At 38.1% G+C, this 18,843-nt stretch overlaps 1 protein-coding gene across 2 annotated transcripts; it reads left to right on the top strand.

The window, feature by feature from the left end:
* The first annotated feature begins 968 nt into the window (after positions 1-968).
* On the top strand, positions 969-15,630 carry LOC122081813 (F-box protein At3g54460-like). Of its 2 annotated transcripts, XR_006141230.1 has the most exons (10): positions 969-1,670; positions 6,817-9,438; positions 9,523-9,736; positions 9,824-10,111; positions 10,210-10,269; positions 10,411-10,541; positions 10,844-10,958; positions 11,252-11,400; positions 14,908-15,109; positions 15,368-15,630. XR_006141230.1 is itself a non-coding variant. In XM_042649136.1 (9 exons), exons 1-8 carry the CDS (start codon positions 1,114-1,116, stop codon positions 11,396-11,398), a joined length of 4,134 nt encoding a protein of 1,377 aa, XP_042505070.1. In that variant the 5' UTR covers positions 970-1,113; the 3' UTR covers positions 11,399-11,400; positions 15,368-15,630. The 2 variants fall into 2 exon arrangements, 1 of the variants encoding a protein (XP_042505070.1); XM_042649136.1 differs by lacking the exon at positions 14,908-15,109 and having other exon boundaries at positions 970-1,670.
* The last annotated feature ends 3,213 nt before the right edge of the window (positions 15,631-18,843 follow it).

The raw sequence follows: 18,843 nt of genomic DNA, 5'->3' as shown, positions 1-18,843 counted from the left end.
ACCTGTAACTTGCAGGCAATGCATTTTCGACCGATGTCTCCTTGCCAGGTGAAAAAATTTGGTGATGTTGGTGGTGGTCATAATTTATAGATTTCTGAATCTGATTTCTCCGAAATCATCTTAGCACCACCACCTTGTGCCTTCTTGGAACCTTGGAACCTTGGAACCCTAGGCTAGGGTTGTCTAATGTGATTGGAAGCCATATATCGTAAGGCCGAGATTGAATTTGTTTGAAGCAATGAATCGTAGAGTTGAGATCGATTTGAGGATATTTATGTTAAAAGATGTTTAAAGGATAATATTATCTTTTCAATTGCCTCTTCAACACCGTTAGCAACTAATAGAACATATCGATGATAGAATCTTTTAGAATAGAGAGAGAGGGATGATATTTTTCAAAGTAGCTAAGGTGAAGATGATATTATGCCTGGGAGAGGAGTGATATTTCTACGAGTGATATTTCCTGTTAAATTTTTACAAAAAAAAAAAAAAAAAAAAAGATATTTCCTGCTAAATCAAACTCAAAACATTGGAGTGATCAGTTATCGGCCAGTTCTCCAAGACCACATCAGCAAGAAAGACAAAAGATAAATTTGAATTGACCGTACGGAAGTGCCTCCCTTCCAAACTGGGAACAGATCTACTCTGTCTATTGATACTTTGTTTCCGAATAGGATTAGCTTTTTCCATTTTCCCCTTCCTCTGCTGCATTGTTTTTCAGATATGCCAAGTGGAAATATACATCAAATTGATCAAGTAATACGCATTCATTAACTCCACATCTCCATCCACCGTTGGATTTATGGAAAAGAAACTCTCATGGTAACATCAGATAGTGATGTCAAATTATATTCGAGATAAACTGATAATGAGTTGGAGACAATTTAATATAATGTTTTGCGTTGCACTCTATACCACTTATCATTGTCTCATATGTCCCACAATCCCTGCCCATAGATATCTCTCTCTTTTCGTGGTAAAAGTGCCGACAGATATAACAAGTCAATGTTCTTGCTTCTTTAAGCTCTGCAATCTCTCTGGTTGCAAATTTTAAATGGATTCGCTGAAGAGATTGAAACCCTAAATTTCAAATCCCTAATTTGGTCCTTCAAAATGCAAGGGTCTGAAGCAGAAGAATCGCCTCGGGAGCAAAAGCTCTGTGGCTTCTGCAACGTAGTTCTTGCTGTGAATTCACCTCAAGAGAACGAACTCTCCAAGACCTTACCTTTTGGCACTCGTTGTTACCTCTTTAGAGACGGGTCTAGTGTTGGTTTTCGATCTGAAGATGGTATAGTATTGTCTTTGGTTGAATGTGGTGGTTATTGTGCTTCGAAGATTGGAGGAAAAGAGAATTCAGAGGTTAATTCTGGGTTTTCGACTCCAAATTCGAGTAAAGATAAGGTTAAAGGGAGAAAATATGGTTCTTCAAGGAGGAAGAGCCGAACAATTGGGCTTGTGCATGGTAGCATGAGCGTGGTTCATCAGCTTCACGCTTTGACAGTGCACAAGTGTTTGGAGATTATTGCTAGAGTGGTAAGGATTTCGATTCGTGATAGCGGGGATGCGAGGGCTGTGCTAATGGTTGATGTGTATTTGCCACTCGCAGTATGGTCGGGTTGGCAATTCCCCAAATCAGGGTCGACGGCCGCTGCTCTGTTTAGGCACGTCAGGTATGATTCCTCTTAATTTCTTGATCATTTGTTTGGTGGCATTGGATTTGTGATTGCTTTTTGAATGTGGATTGCCTAATCTGTTTGTCGTAGGGTGGGGACAAGTTTATATCCATGGCGGAAGGTATGTCCTGGAAGAACTATTTAAAAAAAAAAAAAAATTGTATATCCTAGAAGGGTGATGGGTTTTGCTAATTGAGTAAGAAAATGGAATAGATTCAAATACGGAATAAGGGATGATAGGCTGTCAGGGGTGATGGTCAAGTAGTAGAAAAGAAAAGGGATGCCAGTTAGGATATAGATGGATATATTGTTTGAGAGAGGATGAATTAAGGGGCTAGTTAGTGAATGGTTAGATGCTAAAACTTATGGTTGATGTTGTTGGCTGATGTGGCCCAAATTGCCATATCAAACTATAACTTGTAGTTGTCTATTTTTAGATGCTCAAGGGCTTACTGAATATGGGGACATGTGGCTACCGGTTGAGTTGTTATCACCTCCACTACCCTAATTGGGGGAGTGGTTTAAGGTGATGGTTTCACAATGGAGGTTTTGCGTTTTTAAGTCGTAGGCTATTCATCATTCTCTACATGTGAAAACTTTTCACAATAAAAAAACGAAATGTTTCTTTGTGTTAAGTCAATTTAGCATAGAGCATTAAGAGGTTGCAGGCAACTCAAATGTTTCTTTGTGTTGGTTCGCTTTAGCATAGAACATTACGAGGTTGCAGGCAGCCAAACTACTAGCAGATGGTTTTAATTATCTGTTATGATAATGATGGGCATTTTGAGATTTCGTAATGCTTGAGAGCTATAGCCGTCTCGTATGATTATATGTTATTATAATGGGTGGCTTGTTGGAGAGATTCGTTGATTTCATAATGGTATCATTTGGAAGGCCTTAAGAGTTTGCCTCTATGTGGATTCTAGGAAGTTATCAAGTCAAATATATATATATATATATTTTTTTTTTCATTTAATAAATAGAAAAGGAGGGGTTAATTTTGAATGGGATTTATGTTTATTCCTATATCCTTTTCCCTGGGTCATGTATATCACATAATAGTTTGAAGAGATAGAACCATAGTGGATCCATTGATGCATTGGAAATCCGTTTTACCTTTTCCTAAAAGGAATTAGCGTCGGAGGGTTGTCGGCCATTGCCGGCTGATGGCAGCAACTGCTGCCCGCATTGCAGTTCGCCACCATGCATCCACTGTCATAGGCCTATCCGGCTGGGTCACCTGCAGCCTCTTAATGCTCTGCTAAGTGACTTCACATATAGGGATTGATGGATAGTCTATTGCTTAAGAATGCAAAACCAGGACCGTTGTGTAATCATAGCCTTAATTCACTCTTCCCATCTAGGTATTGGAGGTGATGATAACTTCTGAAAAAGCAATCACATGTCCCACATATTCGTTTAGACTTTTAACGTCTCAAAACGGCAACGCCTACAAGATAGGGCACTTGATGATATGTCAATTTGGACCACATCACTCAACAATCTCCCATTTGACCTATATTACCACATGACAAAGATGTGTCTTGAGTTGCAAACCTGATGTGTGGCCATAGCGTAAAATCCAGGCTCAATCCTAAGAAACTACTTTATATTTAAAATGAGAATTCAAATCTATAAATCATGATGGTACATGTCCAATATATATAACTCCCTTCCATTTATTATGATGAGCCATTCTTTTCAAATGAACTTTTATGTGGAAAGCTTCAACTTTGTAGAACCACCTCCAAGGTCAATCGTCGGTCCAAACTTTATTGCCTTATAGGCGTCTGTAATTTCAAACCATAAGTGCACAAAATAAGAATGGAATAATTTCTTTGATTCGGAACCATTAATTGTACATTGCAATATCTTTAATAAACATCAGGCACATAATGTCTTAGATAATATCAAACAACCTTGATGATCCACAATTACTTTGGGCAGCCCTTCAGTGAAAGGGTCAACTATCATTTCATCAGTGCCAACCTACTCTATTGCTACTCGATGAACCCGAACGTCTTCTTTAACAACAAAGTACTTTATCTCAATGTATCTACATCGACTCATAAAGCAAGTGTTATTAGAGTCTTAGAGAAGCCAATTGCTGCAGTCGTAGGCAATCTGTATCAGATTCTCGATAGAAGGAACAACTTTAGCATATGTGACAAAGGACCTTAACGCTAATGCCCAAAAAATAGCTTCATAAATCATAGCACACCACCACTTCTACTTCTTTTGTGGAAGAGACAATCTTTAGTTGTTTCACACTTCTCTAGGATACTATTCTCCAACAAACATAAATTAGATTTTCTCAAATATCCACACCCAACGTAATCTGAATCTGAGTATATAGTCTATTCCAAGTTATCTATCTGCTTGTAGGTGAGCATGTTATCTTTAGTGCTCTGAAGACACCTTATCACTTTCTTTGTCATTGTCCAATGTGGCAATACCAACATTTTTCTAAAATCTTCCTAGTACTCTCACAGCAAAGGCAATATCAGGTCTTGTCCAAACATGAGCATACATTAAATTGCCTACCACAGGTGCATATGAGAATTTTTGCATTTCCTTCTTTTTTAGGTCATTGCAGACTAAGTCTCTCACCTTTAATAATAGATGCTACACTTAATCATTGCTTCATCCTAAAGCGTTTAAAAAATTTGTCAATATATCCCCTTTGAGACAACCTTGAGGTCTTGTTTGACCTGTACTGGTGAGTCTCTATGTCCAAAACATAAAAAAGGCTTCATATATATCCTTCGTGTCAAAGTTTCACGTTAGGAACTATTTCATCTCATGCAACAAAGCTAGATTATTTCTTGCTAAGAGAATATCATCCACATGTAGTACAATAATAATGAAATGCTTCCCTTGGTCTTGGTATAAATGCATCATTCAGCACGATTCTCCACAAATCTAAAAGAAGTAATATTGTTGTCAAATTTCAAGTAAACTGCTGATAAGCTTGTTTCAATACATATATGGACCTCTTAATTGTAGAACAAATGATCCTCTTTATTCGAAGAAGAAAACTTTAGGTTGATTCATATATATCTCTTCCATAGGATCACCATTCAGGAATGCCGTCTTGATATCCATCTGATGGAGTTCAAAATCAAAATGAGATACTAACGCCATGACGATTCGTAAGGAATCCTTTCTTGATACCAAATGACAGGTTTTTTATAATCAATATCTACCTTTTCTTAAACCCTTTCGCCACAAGATGGGCCTTATATTTCTCTATATTGCCATTGGAATTTCTTCTAGTTTTAAAATCCATTGGACCCAACGGTTAAGGCTTTTTTGGCAATTCATCAAGTCCCTGTACTTGATTCTTTGCCATAGACTCAATTTCATCATTCATGGCCTTGAGCCATAAATGATAAATTACACTTGCCCCTCCCAAACCTTGCAGTCGCGGGAGCCTTGTGCACTGTGTTGCTCTTCTTTACTATTCATGACAAGTAAGAATGGTGCTGGTTCTTCCTCTATTCCAACATCAAATTTGTAAATTTTGGAGATATACATAGTAATTAAGAGTTATTGCCGAATTTCTGGCTTTTGAGATATCCTTAAACCCATTTGTTTTCATTTCCAGTGTTCTCATTTTAAACAACGGGCTCATCAACAATTTTCGTGACGTCACTATTAGTGAGATTATTCCTCATTGTCATAGGTAAAGGGACGAACCCTTCACTTTCAAGTGTGAAAGTAATAATTGGGATAGTCAGTTCATTGAACTCAACCATATTTATCGGCATCCTCTAGAAATTTGGCATTATTGGTTGGTACAATGGTAGGTGTATGAGATGGACAATAAAACTTGAAACCCTTAAGACTTTTCTGGATAACCATTGAAATATCCACTGCCTATTTTTGGGTCTGACTTCCTCTCATATGGATTGTACCCTTATTTCGGTGGCCAGCCCGCTATTCATATATGTTTCTACCCTTTCCACAATTCGATAGGTGTTTTTGCATCAAACTTTATATGAACCCTATTTAGAATGTATACCGCAGTCTATAAGGCTTCACTCAAAAAGGACAAAGGAAGGTTTGAGCTACTGATCATACTTCTGACCATGTCCACGAGTGTTTGGTTCCTTCTTTCAACAAATCCATTTTGATTGGTAATCTGGGAATGGTATATTGTGATACAATACCTTGTTTTTTCAGAAACTGTGCAAATGGATCAGGTCTCTGTTAAGATTCTATGAACCTTCGTATTATTAACCACCTTTGTCTGATCTAGCTATCATTCTAACCTTACCGGTTTGTTTCTCTACTGTTTTATAGTTCTTGAGAGCTTCTAATGCCTCATCTATATGAACTGCTGGAAGAAAGAGAGACACAAATTGATGTAGATCAAAGCATGAAGAAGATGAAGACGAAAATAAATTCTGAAATACTATTCACAAATTACTGTTCACATGAACATTAACATGAGTTACTCTTCATGTGACATTGTTCACGTGAACAGTGATTTCATCCATATTGCTTCTTTTTAAGTTTAGTTTCCTTTTTTGTTTTATTCATTCTTGTCAAGCAAGTAAAGTTGAGTTTAGGGAAGTCTTTAGGAAGAATTAATTTCCTTTTTTACTTAGTTTTCTTTTTTTGTTTCCATATATATTGTTCCTTAGTTCACAATGTATTAATTTCAGTGGTAGAGTTAGTCCAAAATTTGAGAGTTTCTATTTTGATGTTAGTTTCTAGTTTCATATTAGTTTTGATTTTGGTTTCTTATCTCCTATATAAGAGGAGCTTATGTAACACTTTGAGAAATGATGAAAGAATGAATTTTACAGCCATCAGCGCTCCTTACTGCTGAGATAGGATGTTTAACAGCTGGGATAGCTTTGGGTGAGAGGCCCAGGCTGAGTTAGCCCTTCCTACTCTCTTTCTTCCACAATCGATTCTCACCCTTTTCCTTTCGTTATTCTTCTTCTTCTTCTTCTTTTCCTTTTTTTCCTTTTTTAAAGTGAGATTGAAGCCCTCTAGGTTGCTGATCAGAAAACACATACAGCCTATCGATTTAGGTGTACTTATCTGTGCTTAACCTGCTATTCTTTTGTGCTTATTTTGCTGCTAATTAATTTTCTGACATGCTAACCATTTTGGGAATATTTATCTGCAGTTGTGACTGGGAGCAGAGAAACTTGATGCTCCATGATGACAGAAACCGATTTACATATAATCAGAGAGATGATGAGGTCATTTGGAATGACTCAGATTGTCATGTTCTTGGATGCAAACTGCACCAGAATGTAACTGGACCTTCCAAGAACAAGCTTTTTGAGCTCCATGAAGTTTTCAGGAGTTTACCTGGTGTTTCAAGGGAGGAAAAAGTTTATTCTACAAGAATCAAACCAGTAGATGGTTCTCTTAGTTCAGGAATTTGTGAGGTTTCAGATGATGTACTGACTAGAATTCTGATTGCGCTTGGCCCTATGGATCTAGTCAGAGTCGCAGCTACTTGTCGCCATCTTAGGTCCGTGGCATTATCAATCATGCCATGTATGAAGCTTAAGCTTTTCCCTCATCAGCAGGCTGCAGTCGAGTGGATGTTGCAGCGTGAACGCAATGCCAGTGTCTTGCCGCATCCTCTATACATGGATTTCTCAACTGAGGATGGATTTCATTTTTATGTAAATTCTGTTTCTGGTCAGATAGCCACTGGAATCATTCCCACCATAAGAGATTTCCGTGGTGGTATGTTTTGTGACGAGCCAGGCTTGGGTAAGACCATAACTGCAATCTCTCTTATTCTTAAGACTCAAGAAACATTGGCAGACCCACCAGGAGGAGTCGAAGTGACATGGTGTAAGCATAATTCTGAGCAAAGGTGTGGCTATTATGAGCTGAGTTCTAGTAATTTATCTGCTGGGAAGTTGGTATCGTCATGGAAAGTGTTCATAGGTCAAAATGAGGGAAGGGGACAGATGAGTCCAGATATGACTCCAATTCAAGTCTCAACACGCTCCTTATCAAAGAGAGCAAGATTAATAGTTTCGGATGATCTTTGCTTGAGGGCTGCTGATTCCTGTCCTGGAAAATTAGAAACTGCATCTTCCTCATCTACATCTACATGCTCTTCATTGGCAACACATGTCCTTCGCTGTTCTAGGAGGTTAAGTTGTGTCAAGAGAAATCTTCTAACTGCATATGAAGAGGCTTCAGGGCCTGCAAAAAAAAGCAAGGTCAGGAAAAGTTTAGATAGCCCAACAAATTTCTTTATGAAAAAGAAAGACATTGTGTCATCTCTATTACCCAATGGTTGCCAGAAGCCTCGAAAGGCTTGTGTTGATCATTTTGAATATAATGAGACTTGGGTCCAGTGTGATTCTTGTCGCAAGTGGAGGAAGCTTTCTGACACCAGTGTGCCCAGTGCTACTGAACCATGGTTTTGTAGCATGAATTCTGACCCTTTCCACCAGAAGTGTACCAGTCCAGAGGAATCTTGGGACTATACAAGACCCATAACAAACTTACCAGGGTTTTACACTAAAGGAACCCTGGGTGGAAAGGAGCAGAATGTGGCATTTTTCACAAGTGTGCTAAAGGAACACTATACATCAATAAACTCTACAACGGTAAAGGCTTTAACTTGGTTGGCTGGACTTTCTGAGGGCAAACTCCTGGAAATGGAAACAGCTGGTTTGACACGTCCAGTTTTAGACCATCGCATCACTCCTGGAGGAGGTGCAGATGGTTACCATAAAATTTTTCAAGCATTTGGTCTCATTGTGAGAGTTAAAAAGGGAACTGACAGATTGTATTACCCACACCGTCTTGACAACTTGGCTTTTGATTCATCTGCATTACGAATTGCTCTCACAAAGCCTTTAGACATAGTAAGGTTATATTTGTCAAGAGCAACACTAATTGTTGTCCCAGCAAATTTAGTTGATCACTGGAAAACGCAGATCCGAAAGCATGTCAAACCTGGGCAGCTGCGCGTTTATGTCTGGACTGATCAAAAGCCCTGTGCACACAATCTGGCATGGGACTATGATGTTGTAATAACCACCTTTAATCGCTTAAGTGTAGAATGGGGCCCGCATAAGAAGAGTGTATTGATGCAGGTCCACTGGCTTAGAATAATGTTGGATGAAGGACACACACTTGGTTCAAGTCTAAGCTTAACAAACAAATTGCAAATGGCCATTTCATTGAGTGCTTCCAATCGGTGGTTATTAACTGGAACACCAACTCCAAATACACCCAATAGCCAAGTTTCTCATCTTCAACCCATGCTTAAGTTCCTTCATGAGGAAGCATACGGGAAAAATCAGAAGTCATGGGAGGCAGGTATTCTTAGGCCATTTGAGGCAGAGATGATGGAAGGCCGGTCGCGTCTGTTGCAGCTACTTCACAGGTGCATGATCAGTTCCAGAAAGGTGGATTTACAAATGATCCCTCCTTGCATCAAGAAGGCGACTTTTCTCGATTTTACTGAAGAGCATGCAAGAAGTTATAATGAGTTGGTAGTTACTGTTCGGAGAAATATTTTAATGGCCGACTGGAATGATCCTTCACATGTTGAGAGCCTTCTGAACCCGAAACAGTGGAAGTTCCGAAGCACCACAATTAGAAATGTTAGGCTATCATGCTGTGTAGCTGGCCATATTAAAGTTACAGATGCTGGAGAGGATATTCAGGAAACCATGGATATCTTAGTGGAACAAGGCCTGGATCCTACTTCAGAAGAGTATGTTTTGATAAAATATTTTCTTCTGAATGGTGGCAACTGTTTCAGGTAACATTTAGGCTTCTGAAGTTTCATGATCCATCTGCTATGCAGTTTCACAGCTACATAACAATTGTTTTTCTGTATGTTTAGGTGCAAAGAATGGTGCCGTTTACCTGTCATTACTCCATGTAAGCATCTTCTATGCCTTGATTGTGTTGCTCTGGACAGTGAAAGGTGTACTTTTCCTGGTTGTGGAAATTGTTATGAGATGCAGACTCCTGAAATGTTAGCCCGTCCAGAAAATCCTAGCCCGAAATGGCCTGTTCCCAAAGATCTCATTGAATTGCAACCTTCATATAAACAGGTAAGAGACCTGCAATATTTATGTGCTTCCTCTCCCCCCCACCCCCTAATTTTTACATCATGTAATATTTGCTATAATCCTGCACAGGATGACTGGGCTGCTGACTGGCATGCAACATCGAGCAGCAAAGTTGCTTATCTTGTGGAAAGGCTGAAAGCTTTGCAGGAGGCTAACAAAAAAATCTGCTGCTCATTGAATGAGAATGAGGTTGTCAAGCACTCTGATGATTATCTTTTTCCTTCTCAGAAAAGCTATTGGAATGTATTATGTCATGAGGCCTGCACTCAAACAAAAGTGGAGTTTTATGAGAAGCCTCCTGAGAAAGTGATAATATTTTCACAGTTTCTTGAGCATATACATGTGATTGAACAACAGGTACCTTGGTTTATCATAGAGAATGCTGGGTATTATGATTCTTTTATTCCTTTTTTTTTTTTAATCCAATGATACTTATTGTATTTTTTGTCTCCCAGTTAACAGTTTCTGATATCAAATTTGTTGGAATGTATAGTCCAATGCATTCTACCAACAAGGTATTCATTTTCTACCCTTTTTCATGTTACAAATAGTTACACTGTTTATGATAATTTATACAACAATATATTGGGAATTTAATTAATTCTCTTTCTACCTCTGCCAAAATATTGGGGGTTGATCTACTTCGAATTTTTCAGATGAAATCATTAGCAATCTTCCAGGAAGATGCAAATTGCATGGCTCTAGTGATGGATGGAAGTGCAGCGCTCGGTCTTGATTTAAGCTTTGTCACACATGTATTTTTAATGGAACCTATCTGGGACAGAAGGTAATGCTTTGTGTTGTTCTACAGAGCTGATGCTTATTCATTTTGTCTTTGATAGTCAACTCTTAGTTTCCCATTTCAGACCTGTCAAATTTTTTTTATTATAGTCCTCATTGAAGAGTTAAAAAGATCAATGTTTTAAGTCCTTACATGGACCTCCCATGCAGTGTTGCCATTTATTTCATACAAGACGCAATTTTTTATGCTTCATCCATGGATTTTGAAAAATATTTCCTTTATTGTGGTACTAGCTCTTTCACAATTATCTGTTGACTCAACTTGTTTAATTTTCTCTGTCTAATCAGTGTGGAGGAACAAGTCATTAGTCGGGCTCATCGAATGGGTGCAACTCGTCCTATTCACGTGGAAACTTTGGCCATGCGTGGTACCATTGAAGAGCAAATGCTGAATTTCTTACGAGTATTACTACTAATCTGAACTTTCTGGCTTACATAACATATGCAATTATGCATGGTGCAGAAACAAATATTAGCTAAGGTCTTACTTACCTACTAATTAAGCATTTAAAGATTCACATAATGGGATCAACTGCATAAAGAAGAATATTCTATTGAATACCTGTGTGAACCATGCTTGGACTCTTTAAATAGGGCAAGTAACTCCTGTTTTCAGAATGGAGTCGTTGCCAGGCTTCTATCTCTTCTCTTGTGAATACTCTCATTTACTATTCTCTATAAATTGTCTTCTTTTAGGATGCTGATGAGTGTAGAAGGACCCTGAGTGAAGAGTTTGGGAGAACTGACCGTGAAGGGGCACGGGCACATCGTACATTGCATGATTTTGCTGAGAGCAATTATTTGGCTCAGATCAGCTTTGTAAGGATGAGTACCAAGTCATGAAGGTACTGTCTTTCCAATCCTGTAATGATAGTCATCTGCTGACATCTCTTGGCAATGCATTGGAGAACTGAAATTTCTGTTTTTTACCAGTTTTTTTTTTTTCTGTTTTTTCAATTGGAGCAGAGGTGGATTTTGACTGTTCTTTTCTGTTTGCTTTTTTTTTTTTAATCATTTTTTAAGGGAGAAAGAATGCTGTCTGGCTGCATAGAGTACTTTAGTGCCTCCCAGTGTCTCTCTCTCTCCTCCCTCCTTTGCAATGACATATCTGCCCCTATTGTGCGAGGAGAGGGATTAACACATGGAGATGCTTGTGTATGCTAGCTATGCAGTCGAACAGGGATTCAATCCCTTTTTATGTTATTTTATTGAATGACCTCTTTTTTTTCCCCACATGACAGAACCCCCTTTGATTCAATATTTTTGCATATTAACTAGTGACAGGATAGGAACTGATGAAAATGAAAATCTCCATAGGCAACTTGGCCCACCCGAACATGGTAAGCCATGGTCCTTGTTTGGCCTAGGAATGGGATTCTCATAGCATGCCCTTCGCCACGCCCATGTAGGCCTCATGAAATCAGGTCCAGGCCTGTGCTTCACATGCAAGCAGCCTGGCCCTGCTTGGTCTGGCAAGAAATGAAGTTAATAGTTGTCATGTCACCAAAGCGAGGCGAAACCTAGGCTGGCCCAAGGCAAGTGCCATATTACATGGTGTATTTGCAATATACTAAGTACTTTTCCATCATTTAGTGATCAACAACTTGAAACATAAGGCACCTGGTTGCATTGGGCATCAAGGCAGGATGCCTTGACAACTACCTCCCCCCCCCCCCCCCGAAGAAGGGAATATAATGGTTGAACCTAACCTCTTAAGAAGCAAGTGAGCTAACCATCCAAGCTAAGCTTCCTTCACATGGTAGAATCTTTTGAGAAAGTATATGTCACATAAACCCAGTTTTGGTGCTGCCTTGGACAAATCACTGTTGTGCAAGGTTGGAACAAGTTCTTGGGCAGTAGAGGAACTTGCATTGTTGGAAGATTTGTGCAAGATTCATAGGTGGAGGTATGTCATTCCCTCCCCCCCCCCCCCACATGTGCAAGCTACTCAAGTGGCCTACGTTGCCAATTCATACCAGCACCTAAGGAGGAGGATAGCATGGAGTCCATGAATGTTGATGTTATGAGCTTAACTAAGACTCTCGGAGGCCTGAGTATGGATGAGAATGGTATGTATGGGGGCAGTGGCATGCACCATCATATGCCAAGAGGAGCACTGGGTTCCAACTATGCTGGGTATGGTCAGTTTGGGCAGTTTAGCTCTTCATATTCATCACACACTTGTGGTTCATACTCAGGCGAAACTTGTCTTCAAAATGGTATCAGACCAGGTTTTGATGTGTTTCAACCAGGTTTAGCTCGCTGGAAACTTGGAGGTAGATTTGTTTCAAAATGCCCCTGGGTTCAGATATTTCAGTAAACTACATCCAAGAATATTTCAGTAGGCAACATCCAAGATAACACTAATTTATACCTAATATAATTGAAGTAAATGATTCCATTTACTTAATATATTATTCATAAATAGGCAAACACCCCCCATATTCATAAACAAGCAAACACCCCCCAGTTGAAGTAAATGATTCTATTTACTTTAGATATTATTCATAAATAAGCAAACACCCCCAATTGAATCCAATAAAATAGTTAAAAAACCAAATTCCAAAAGAATAAAAAGTCAACCCCTCGTTCAAGAACAAAAACTAAATTTTCAATTATAGGTACGATTTTCAACTTCAAACTGCTAGGTTTTTTCTCTAATTTAAAATTTTCATAAACCTTATCATTGTAAAAAGTTTCTAAAATCTGAAAGAGAGGTAAAAAAGTCTTTTGATTTTATATCTAATTTTTTTTTATTCAAAGCAATTTTAACAGCATTTGTGCACGCCAAATAAGGTTTGACTAGAACATACTCCTTCAATGTATCATGTATTCTTATTTTTCTATTCAAATGTATGTTTTGATTGTTTCAATAGCCTATTTACATTTCCAATAGCTAAATTATATGTAGACTCGGTGTTTATAATAAGACTAGTGTACAACATCATTCAACCACTACAAACTTGGGTCAAAACCCTGAGTACCACTTTTTGTGGTTTTGTGGTTAAACTAATTTATAGATTAAGTTTAAATGTCTAAAATAGGCAGTTCAGAAAAAATCAAAACAGAAAACCACTTTTTGAGCCTCAAAACCAAGGTTTCCAGTTCGCAAAAATATTTTTTTTATTAGGTTTCGACCGAGTTGAAACTTGTAATATCTCGGTTTGAGCCATGGTCGAGTCTGAGATGTCGATTCTTGCACGTCTTCTCATTCCTAGCCCCCCAGCCATACGTGTCTATGACAGTCCCAGAGGTACCAAACCATCCAATAGCAGTGGCTCTCAATCAAGTTCCTTGCGGTTCAGATATCTATACCTTAGGTTAGGGTACCTCCAGTATGTTGATAATTCCATTTATAGGGCTACAATGGATTACTTTGAGTGTTTCTTACGCAATACTATGGCATGGCCAGCTTTTGTGAATATAGTCATAGAAAACTTGATTCGGCAGCAGCAGTAGTAGCAGCAACAACATTCTACTAGTTTTGATCCGGGCTGGAACGCAATTTGGTACTAGGAGTCTAGGACTCTAGGATGAGCATAGGGGTGCCTTGTTGCTTGTGTTGTTAACTACACTATATTTCACTCTTTGTAATAAACTGTCTCTACCCTAAAAAATAAATAAACCATGTATGATCTATGATTTATGATATGGTTATAATTTGAAGTCTATTCATTCCTAATACATATTCAAGTTGTTTTGCATGAATTGTATGTGTTCTAGTACTAAACATTGTGTGGAATAGACCATACTAGAGAATGTATACAGCATACATTAAAAACCTAGTGTTTGAAGTCAAACTACTATTTTGGGTTTTTTTTTTTTTTTTTTATAAAATCTAAGGGTTTCCCTATATTTAAAGGGCCTAAATAGGGTGTCCTAGAAGTTTCAGGACTTAAGTTCACCATTTGGCCCTTGAAAACCAATCATCAGAATATGCAGAAAAAAATATTCAAGTTTCAACCGAAATTTTGATTTCAGTCGAAACATTTTGATTTTGAGCCTGGCCAAAACCAAGATCAAAACCTAAACTTGGAAGCTTGACTGAAGTACAACAGGTTACCCTTGATTAACAGCAATAGTTATGGTGTTGTTATTGACATGGTTCTTAGTTTCGGTGCAGTTTCGACCGAGACAACTCAGTTTCAACCTTATCTGAGATGAAACCAATGGTCGCAACTGGTTTGTACTAGGTTTTGCAAGTTTTAACATTTGGTTTTGACCAAGAGTGCTGGGAGTTTCGCAAGTTTCGGCATTCCAATGGGGATTTTTCAAAAACTGCATTTTTTGGCCAAATCACTTTGATTTCTTGCTTTTTTTATCATTCTTCTTCTCATTCAACCCTTCTACAGCTTAGATTTGCGCGATTGGAGTTCGAAGGTAATGGTTTTTTCTCGAAATCTAATTTTAAGAAAAATTAGTACATAGACATAGTGATGGGCATAAAATATGTCATGAGAAATATATGTGCTGCATTCGGAGGGGCATCACCAACATTTTCAGTGATATGCAGCTCATGGATTAGACCTGCCCAGACACTCCATGTATTGAGTGGTGAGTGTTCTATATTTCCATTTCCCAAAAACCTAATATGTGTTTTGATTGTTTTATATGCATAGTTACATTTGTAGTGGCTAAATTATATGTAGTCAGTGTTTATAGTAGGGCTAGTATACCGTAGCATTCAGTGTATACTAGCTAAAAGGTTTTTCAGTAGTATGTAAGCGTGTTTTACTTGTCATTGTGTCATCCTCAATTTATTTCACTAACAGCTAGTATATCTTGCATTTTTACGGATAAATTTTATTGCAGGAAATTGATTGTTCATTCTTTCTACCTCTCAACCTGGTTTCGTTCTAGCTCAGCAACTCTTTCATCAAGCTCTCTTCAAAAGAGGAATCGTGGTTCAGGATGTTACTTTTTCTTTAATTTATGTTGCATTCATATTCCTGTCGATTCTTTAACTGATTTATGTCACCAATTTATGGTGGCTGAAATTACAACAGGGTCATTTGTATTTGTATTTGCTGAATGGTATCTTTCATATGAGATGAATCATCAATTTGTCCTCTTAATCCTCACTCTCCATCTCTAGTAATGTTATGCTAGAATTATTATGTAAATAACAAATCAAGTTTTGCTACACAATAAGTAATACTTTGGGAAAAAGAAAATTGGCTTAATTATGCCACCTGAAAGCCAAAAATTTCACTGTACACAAAGCAGTTCCTTTCATCCATGTTCCATCTTTGTTTCGTTAATCTGCTAAAAGTTAGAACTTGGGGAACTAGGTCTCCCTATTGTGATTGTCTCTGGAGTCTGATTTCTTTGTTTCTAAACTCCCCTCCCACCCCCCCCCCCCCCCAAAAAAAAATGTTAGAATTGAATGCTGACAGTGTATCATTCTGGTAAGGTTAGCCATTGAATTGCATGTGATCTTTGCTGAAATAGATTCCTTCTGCATTACTTGGTTAATGAGTAGTGTGGAACTGTGGATATTCTTTAGGGAGAGATTTCTCTGAGCAAGTGGGCATAGAGGAGCCCACCAATGAGATGTAGCTGAATGAATAATTTCATACATAGGAGGGTAGTGAGGTCATTTCGTGTGACATGATTCCCCCTTGTTAGGCATTGTGTCACATGCTGATCAGAACTAGCCGGATTTCTTCATAAAGACGACTCTGACATTAACTTTCTGTAGCATTGTTCTCGTTAATAGAATCTGACCAAACATGTGAGTGTGACCACATCTGAATCTAAATCAAAATTTCATTTAAGAAAAAAAAAAATTAAGATCTTCAAATGTACTGTACCCTGGTGCCAGACTCCTCCCATATGTGAGCGAAAAAAATTCAATTAAGGTGGTGGCTGGGTCAGCTGGTAAAATCTCTAGACTATTGTTAGCCCATACTTGGGAAAAAGTCTTGCCTTCACCTTGCGTGGTGCATGCATTTCCTTTTCTTCTCTTGTATTCATTACCAAGGCACAAGTAGAACAGATTAGAGTAGATAAAATAAGGTTATGGATTACCATCAACAACCCTACTTCCCAAAAAAAAAAAGTTTTGCTCATTGTTCTATATTGCAGCATGACAGCATCACATGCTCACTGTAGAACAACAACCCAATGTACAAGGCTCTTACTACTTAAGGGTCTGAGAGGGGCAAATGTATAATCTTATCCATTGTTTCGTAGAAGATGTTCCCAAGTTTTAAATCTATGAACAATATGTTGTAATAGTGTAACTTAATCATTGCGCCACATGCTCACCCACTATCAGATGCTTAGTGTAATTCGTGTATTATTTGAGGAAAAATGATACACATCGTTGATAGTAAATGTCATCTCACTCTCTCCTCTTCCTAAAACCCTAACGGTCTCCTTAACAAAATAGGTCCCCTGTATATGAATTATAAGACAGTCCCCAATACATGCGATCAGTGTGTAGATCCCTCCCCCCATCATTTGATTAATATATTTTTTGAAAAATAAATAATACATTATGTATCGTTTTCAAAAACGCCTAAAATTCTGTATCTGATAGCTTCAACTGTATTATACACAAAGCTTTGTTATATTATCCACACTTGGCAACCGATAAAATGATAGGTGAGGGATTACCCCTTGAAAATAATCTCCGTAATAAGTCCAGATCAACTCCCCGTACGTGAAGGCTTCATTTATGTTTTCGTGTGACAAATATCCCTCCATATTGCCATTCAGAGGGGCATTTGAGCAAGAAAAGAAAGAACAGGTCATGAAACTGTCCATGAAGAATCGTTACCATCCACGTACGGGGAGTTAATATGATGCAAAACTAATTTAAGTTTTCAATAATTACGAAATAGGAAGGTCTTCCTGTGACATCTTCTTAAGAGCAATGGTTTCTTGGACAGCCAACTTAGGAAGGCCTTCCGATAGACCTTGACATATGCCAAGTAGTAAGTCAGATTAGGCCCAAATATTTAGACAGATTTTTTGTTGGTAATAATTTTTAAGGATAGAACCAAAGGTATCCTGTCATATGTGAAACTGTCAATCGAGAAAGGGTTAGCTAGGTTGTGTTTGGTATGCATTCTGTTCAATAATGTATTCTAAGAAATCATACCAAAACGGTTGAACTATTGTGATTCAAATTCCTCTCTCTCTCTCTCTCTCTCTCTCTCTCTCTCTCTCTCTCTCTCTCTCTCTCTCTCATACTGTTATTCTGCAAAACGAAAAACAAAAAATGTGTTTTGCAGATAACATTTCCACTTGCATCTACTATGGCATGAGCACAACTCTAATGTATTAGAAGGGGTTTACTACCAAAACCAAAGGCTGTTCTATCTTGGAGCTTGTTTTGATTACCAACCCGGTTATACCAGTAGGGAGTGTCAACAGAAAGAACTTGACAAAGGGGTAGAGAAGAATGGGAAAGAAACGCAAAAAGAAGAGGTTTAGGGAATCATATCGGTGAAGCTGTTACTTTTACAACTGAGACAATGTGGGGGATCAAAACAAGTTGCAAACTAAATACGAAGGAAAGTGTTATCTGATCGAATTAGGGACCCAAATATGACACAACTAATACATAGTGCCCTCTACCCAAATTTGACACATACCATTAGGACCTCACTGGACACAGGAGTCTGCATAACAGACCTATCTAGTACAGAACTGACTCAGGGAGTGCATAACAGACTTCTCTAAGTAAAGAATTGACTCAGGGCAAAGCTGAAAAGTTAGTAAGAGAGCAACCCAATGTACAAGGCTCCCATTACTACAGGGTCTGCGAAGAGCAAATGTGCAGAGCCTTAATGCTCCACAGGAAATGTTGTTTTCAAGTTTTAAACAAGTGATCAACATGTTGCAATAGTGCAAGTTATCTGTTGCACCACAGGCTCCCACTCAAAGCTGAAATGATATTATGACCTACAAATTATTAATCACCTGATGTGTAGTTTACTTTTAGATCTTTATTGGATATACTAATAACCAAAGAGAATCTTGTTGTAACTTAAGTTGGTGAAAGAGAAGCTCCAAGAAATCTGCAAAGGTTTTTATTGCTTAAAGAACCTCTAGCCTCTTACGCTTTTTAACTAGGCTCTGACTTCACTGTCCATGTTTACTAAGCTTCCAGGTTGATGGGCGCTGTGTGGAGCGTTAGGAATTGATTACCGATTGAGATGGCATGAGCCATAAAACAGTTCTCTTTTTTTTACTTTTTCTATTTTTCTTTTTTCTTTTTTTTTTTTTTTTTTTTTAATCATTTTTTAATCACGATTTTACTCTTGGATCATACATGT

The sequence above is a fragment of the Macadamia integrifolia genome, chromosome 6, assembly GCF_013358625.1.
Source record: "Macadamia integrifolia cultivar HAES 741 chromosome 6, SCU_Mint_v3, whole genome shotgun sequence".
Taxonomy (NCBI): Eukaryota; Viridiplantae; Streptophyta; class Magnoliopsida; order Proteales; family Proteaceae; genus Macadamia; species Macadamia integrifolia.
Note: the sequence above shows the minus strand (reverse complement) of the source record. Positions and strands in the feature narration are given on the sequence as shown.

Coding starts and splice junctions, on each gene's coding strand:
- LOC122081813 (XM_042649136.1), top strand. CDS start 1,114: ATGCAAGGGTCTGAAGCAGAAGAATCGCCTCGGGAGCAAAAGCTCTGT. Junction 9,439..9,522: donor AATGGTGGCAACTGTTTCAG/GTAACATTTAGG, acceptor CTGTATGTTTAG/GTGCAAAGAATGGTGCCGTT. Junction 10,959..11,251: donor AAATGCTGAATTTCTTACGA/GTATTACTACTA, acceptor GTCTTCTTTTAG/GATGCTGATGAGTGTAGAAG.